A 6,262-nucleotide genomic window follows, 5' to 3' on the forward strand; every position below is an offset into this window, starting at 1 on the left:
GATCGTGTGAGAGTTGATCTTCTTGTTGCTAGAGGCATACAAATAACATATGAGTTGGTCTTGAACCCTCTTTGCCTCTAGTATCATCAACTTGAAGATATCCTTCACCCGGTGACATATTTCCTTGAATTGAAGTGGTTCTTTCAAAGTTGCTATCTTTTGTAGCGATGATTCGTGGGTTTAGTGCCAATGGAACCTAGAGTTCATTTATACGCATAGGAGCCATGATTTTTCTTGGTGTTCATAGAAACTGAGTTTTCTCCATTTTGCTTCCACTTGTGGTTTAAGGTGTGTTGGGTGATCAAAATAGGAGAAGGCCATCAATTTCGAAAGAAATTTGTTGAGGCAGCTATTCACCCCCCCTCCCATCGCGTCTAGTTGCCATTCTCGGTCCTACAGTCTTAGAAATGACAATGTTCAAATTGGAAAGCTTGGACTGCCAGGCCCTGAGAACTCTTCTCAAAGTTTTGATCTTATATGAAAATTATAGCTCTCGACGAGATCTACAACTTTGTAGTCGAAAACTTTTTGATTTGAAGTCGTTTAGGTATTCAAATTATAAGTTGAAGTTTAATACATAAGTTTCGATCAAACATATGCTACCACAAGTCCTATTAATACAAGTAAACTCAAAAATAAAGAGAATAAAAAGATTACTACCAACTTTAACATCTCCGACAAGATCAACAAGAAGAAGATCAAAGACCCTACTATCAACAACAAGACTTGATTTACAGAAGTACTAGTGATAACAATAGCATCAAGTGTCATCAAGCGTCAATACGGCCACAAATATTTTTTATTTTTATTTTATTTTTCTTTTATTTTTCCTCACCTCAGCAGCACTAGAATAAGAATCATTGTACATTTCTACTCAAGTTTGATGTAAGGAGTGACGGCTACGGACACAAACGTATAAGTGATGCCATCTTCCAAGCATGTGCCATGTACTTTTTGATGGTCGCATGCTCAGGTCGTCTTCTTAATTAAGATATTGGCTGGCAACTCGCAGCATGAGCTGTCCCTGTAGGTCGGCTCCTTGGACTTGCTTTGCTTCGATGGAGACAGATTACCGGATTATATATTAGCCACAATAATCCCATGCATTGCGATGGAGAATGAATTAGTTTCCCTGCCAGTCAAAACAAGAGATTGGGTCAGATCCCTGCACAACATTAAGTCAGCAAAAAGTTAAAAGGATAAAATATTTTTTCATGTAATGACAGTAATATTCCTCACATGTGCTGCGGACTGGACATAATATTCGCACCATGTGTCTTGATTAAGTGGACATACTATTCCTGAAAGATCAAGTAACTTGGAAAAAGTCCGCTGCATGTTGTATTGTGGACATACATTTTTCTTTCTTTTTGGAGAAAACGGTGGTCGCATATGGAAGTTGTCTTCTGAAGAAATGGTTCGTCACAAGTTGCGTTTACGCCAACAATCGGCAAGACGGCAGCTTAGACCCTTGTTCGTATCTGCTGAACCAAAGGCATAAATAGCCCCACGATCAGGCTTCCATGTGTGTGCCATCTCGTACCCAAAGCAGAAAGGAAACACGGGGAGAGAGTGAGAGAGAGAGATAGAGTAGAATGGCGGCAGCGTGTGCAGATGGTCCTCGCTCCCACCATGAGGAAATGAGGAAGCCTGCCCCCTTCCACCCGACTCTGTGGGGAGATTTCTTCCTTTCTTACCAGCCGCCGACTTCAGCAAAGGTAGTATTTTGCTCACACCACACTCATATAATCCACAATGTGTCGCACTATCACACGTCCAGAATACACATACCACTATAGATACATATGCTTAAGCGTGGATATCCTACAGTTCTCGAAAAGAAAGATAGATACATGCTTAAAACATTAAATGCACTCTGTAAATAAGAAAGTACTAGGATTTATACCCTAGTGGGTAGAATGGTAACTCCACGACTCAATCCCACCTTGAGATGGTTCCCGTGTGTTTTGTTTCTTTTGCTAAGCATGTCCCACAAATCAAGATCAGTGACTCCTTTGAGCATTTTTCAAATCTAGGACTCACTTGCACCCACATTGCAAGTTGTTATACATACAATGCAATTTACTCTTTATGGATATATTAGACTATATGTACAGGACATGATCTGCAATAAACAATATTAACCATAAATTACCATAATTTCATGTTACCAAAACTTACGAAATATACTTTTTGTGAAAAACGTTTTCTCATATCACGTCTACTTTTCATATCACAAATCTAGTCAAAGTTGAGGATGTTTGAGACACAAATTAAAAATCATTCTATATGTATATATATTTCTAAGTGGAGGGGGTGTTTTGCTAAAATTCTGAAAGAAGCCACGATGAAATCCATGGATGGCTCAAATTAAAGAAATGCTTATTGTGCCATACTTGGGTGGTCGGGCCAGGCCTGGTTTGTTTCGGGCTCAGGAGGTGCCTTCCCAGACATGGCCCTAATTTACTTTTGCGGGCATAATCGGCCGGGGCAGATGTGCTTAGGTACACTCACAAGACAGGAAGCTGTAATACCCTTTGCCTGTCTTTGCTGAAGGAATCTCAAATGCGGGAAAGGGCTGGAGTGCTAAGGGAAGAAGTGAGGAAGATAATCAAAGGCTTAAACGATCTGCCAGAAATGGTGGACCTTATAATCACGCTGCAGCGACTTGGTCTTGACCACCACTACGAGGATGAGATAAACAAGCTGTTGCACGTTGTTTATAACTCCAATCACGATGGCGGTAATCTGGACTTTGTTTCGCGCCGATTCTATCTTCTGCGTAAAAGTGGCTATAACGTGCCATCCGGTGAGTCCTTATCATAGATACTGAGCTATATTACATCTGAGAATGTATTACAAATAATGTTCATTGTCTCAAATATTTATGCAGATGTATTTCTGAAGTTTAAAGATCAAGAAGGGAATTTTGTTGATGCTGATATTGGAAGCTTGTTAAGCTTATACAATGCAGCGTACACGAGGATTCATGGAGAGACATTGCTTGACGAGGCAATTGCTTTCGCTAGAAGATGCCTTCAAGATGGATTGAAACGTTTGGAATCACCACTGGCAGAGGAAGTGTCTTCTGCCCTTGATACACCTCTTATCCGAAGGTTTGGAATTTTGGAAATGAGGAACTACATTCCTATTTACGAAAAGGAGCCTAAACGAAACGAAAAAATATTGGAGTTCGCAAAACTGAACTTCAACCTTACGCAAATTCTTTATTGCACGGAGCTAAAAGAGGTCACGCTGTAAGTTTATTCAAATCCCACTTCGAAACCTAAAGTGCACATTTCAATCATGATGGCAATTTATTTGTTCTTGTGTACATTGTAGGTGGTGGAAGGAACTCAGCGTCGAATCAAACTTGAGTTTTGTTAGGGATCGGATCGTAGAGGTGTATTTTTGGATGAGCGGGGGATGCTACAATCCTCAATACTCTCATTCTCGAATTATACTTACGAAGATTGTTGCTTTTATTACAATACTAGACGATACCCTTGACACATATGCTACCACTCATGAGAGTATGCTGCTTGCGGAAGCAATTGACAGGTAACGACTTTCTTGAGCGCGTCCAATGATTTCTGTGTTTCAAAAAATATATATATATCTGACATATAACTATTTAATAAATGTTGGCAACGGTCGCATAATTTTGATTTATTTAAGCATGAAAAGAAAGAAACTGAAGTCTTAACTATGATGCAATGACTTATATGTTGTAGATATGTCGTTTATAACATACTGAATTTTGTTGTGATGTTGTAGCTGGCCATGTTATGCCTTGCTCATAACAGAAAGGAAGGGGACTGGAATTACATAAGAATAAGCCTAGAACGAATTTTGGAGACATAATTTATAATATTTACAGTGGAAGGAAGAACACGAGGGAAAGTATTAAAATAATCCAGAGTTATAAAGGGAACAACATAAATCATTCATGTGTTCCGCCAATAATCGTGTTTGTAAAAAGTTAGAATCAAATTGTCAAATAAGGCTAAAATTGAAAGGAAGTCACATAACACAGGAGTATATTATTATTATTGGAAGTAACCATACTAAAAAAAATGGAAAGCAAATTCAGTTCCCATATTTCTAGACATGGTTTCTTTTGATTTTCTTTGAAAAGAAGAAATATTTTCTGTTGTAACCTTTAGCATTTACTTTTAAGATAGGGATTTTGTTCTAACATAATAAAATGCAGATGGGATGAAGGTGCAATATCTCTCCTTCCAGGATACATGAAGGATTTCTACTTATATTTATTGAAGACATTTTCTTCATTTGAGCATGAGTTAGGACCAGATAAGAGCTACCGTGTGTTTTATTTAAAAGAAGCGGTAAGTATTCTATTTGATCTTCCCTGACTGTTTATTGTTTATAAATACACGTACATGAAAAGTAATACATATCCGCTTATAAATATATAGTGATTGAACATTACCAAGATATAATCACAATGATATAGCTCTAGAAATGTTATGTCCTTTTGAATAGAATTATATGTGTTACTGACATTAAGAGAAAACAGAACCACATTTCTGTAATAATAGAATATTAGGTAAATCTGTATGCCAGATAAAAAAATGGATTCCTTTATGCATGATACTTTGAACGATCATAAGTTATTCAATATTCTTAGCTGACTACATGTGGGTGTTGAGCTTTCCATGGAAGGCCTTATTCTAGTAAAAAATTCTGATGTATATTCCCATAAATACATTAATTAATAAAGGTGTTCCTAACAAAGGAAATTATCAAGTACAAGCATGACAAATCATGCAAACTTTCTTCGTTTCAATTAATCCTATTTAGGCAATGCATATCATTTGGCAACTATATAAGCTTCTAAAATGACTTGACACGTTTTCTATTCAATATAGATGAAGCAATTAGTTCAGGCATACATGAAGGAAATAAAATGGCGTGATGACGGTTATGTGCCAGAAACAATGAGCGAACACCTTGAAGTTTCACTTATAAGCATTGGGGGTGTCGCGGTGCTATGTGCCGCATTTGTTGGAATGGGCGATATAATAACAAAGGAGATCCTCGAATGGGTTTTGAGCGACGCTCAATTTGTTAAGGCTTTTGGTATATTTGTACGGCTCACCAATGATATTGTATCAACCAAGGTCTTCCTCTATCCTTAAACAAGTTTAATTTCATGCAGAAACTATTTATAAATTTGAACTCATTTAAACCTCTGGAATTAACTCATGCATATATCGGATTCTGTTCGTAGGCATATAGATCACGTAGGTTCATGACAACGTTCCACGGTTTTAGTGAATGAAGATGGGCACGACTCCATACATAAAACTTTTCATATGCATCCACAGAGTTTGGGATATCAAACTAGCAATTTTGTTAATAAAAATTCCTAACATCGTTTTAACTGCCACAATTTGCAGCGTGAGCAAACAGAGAAGCACTGTGTCTCCAATGTTCAGTGTTACATGAAGGAGCATGGAACAACATGGCATGATGCATGCCAAGAGATGAAAGAAGTTACTGAAGATACATGGAAGGATATGATACAACAATCCCTTGTATTGACAGAACAACCAAAGGTCGTGGCACGGACAATTCTTGACTTTTCAAGAACTACAGATTACATTTACAAGACAGCTGATACATACACTGTTTCCCATACGATCAAAGATACGGTGAAATTGCTCTATGTGGATCCAATACCAATATGAAGCATGCTCATCTTCGTTACCAAGAATACCTGTATGAAGCTTGCTAAAAGGACGTATAAGTAATTGCCAACTATATTGTACTTCTTAAATAAGAACCAGTCATGTTCAAGGATGTGGCCTGGTGATATTACAAAAGAAATGTATTTTGCTCCCTTTCAACATGTAACAACAGTACTAGTTGTTGTTTGCAGGAACTGTTGGAAAATAGAAATATGTTACCATCAAATAAAATGTATTGTGTTTCCTCGCAAATAAATAAATAAAATGTATTGTGTTGTGTTGCACCCTCCAGTAATTGATAATATGTACCTCTTTCCTTCCATACATTGCTCTGTGTCCAAACAATAACTCTACTTCAATTACAGAATAATGGTGCATGATGACAGCATAAGTGGTGATCCAAATTCATGGAAAATATGTTCGATACCATCCACATGAGCTGTATCAACTATCAACGTGGAATGCCCACCTTCACAACTAAACTTTGTGTTTATCTAAAAAAGGTGGAACTTCGTGGTAGTTTTGAATTGTACTGGAGCAAATGAAGA

At 37.5% G+C, this 6,262-nt stretch overlaps 1 protein-coding gene across 2 annotated transcripts; it reads left to right on the forward strand.

Annotated features, from left to right (window-relative positions):
* The first annotated feature begins 1,502 nt into the window (after positions 1-1,502).
* On the forward strand, positions 1,503-5,998 carry LOC133894849 ((S)-beta-macrocarpene synthase-like). Of its 2 annotated transcripts, XM_062335027.1 has the most exons (7): positions 1,505-1,718; positions 2,557-2,809; positions 2,894-3,257; positions 3,343-3,561; positions 4,214-4,349; positions 4,893-5,144; positions 5,424-5,998. In XM_062335027.1, exons 1-7 carry the CDS (start codon positions 1,596-1,598, stop codon positions 5,712-5,714), a joined length of 1,638 nt encoding a protein of 545 aa, XP_062191011.1. In that variant the 5' UTR covers positions 1,505-1,595; the 3' UTR covers positions 5,715-5,998. The 2 variants fall into 2 exon arrangements, with proteins under 2 accessions (XP_062191012.1, XP_062191011.1); XM_062335028.1 differs by lacking the exon at positions 4,893-5,144 and having other exon boundaries at positions 1,503-1,718.
* The last annotated feature ends 264 nt before the right edge of the window (positions 5,999-6,262 follow it).

The sequence above is a fragment of the Phragmites australis genome, chromosome 16 (genome assembly GCF_958298935.1).
Source record: "Phragmites australis chromosome 16, lpPhrAust1.1, whole genome shotgun sequence".
Taxonomy (NCBI): domain Eukaryota; kingdom Viridiplantae; phylum Streptophyta; class Magnoliopsida; order Poales; family Poaceae; genus Phragmites; species Phragmites australis.

Coding starts and splice junctions, on each gene's coding strand:
- LOC133894849 (XM_062335027.1), top strand. CDS start 1,596: ATGGCGGCAGCGTGTGCAGATGGTCCTCGCTCCCACCATGAGGAAATG. Junction 1,719..2,556: donor AGCCGCCGACTTCAGCAAAG/GTAGTATTTTGC, acceptor TCTTTGCTGAAG/GAATCTCAAATGCGGGAAAG. Junction 3,562..4,213: donor CTTGCGGAAGCAATTGACAG/GTAACGACTTTC, acceptor AATAAAATGCAG/ATGGGATGAAGGTGCAATAT.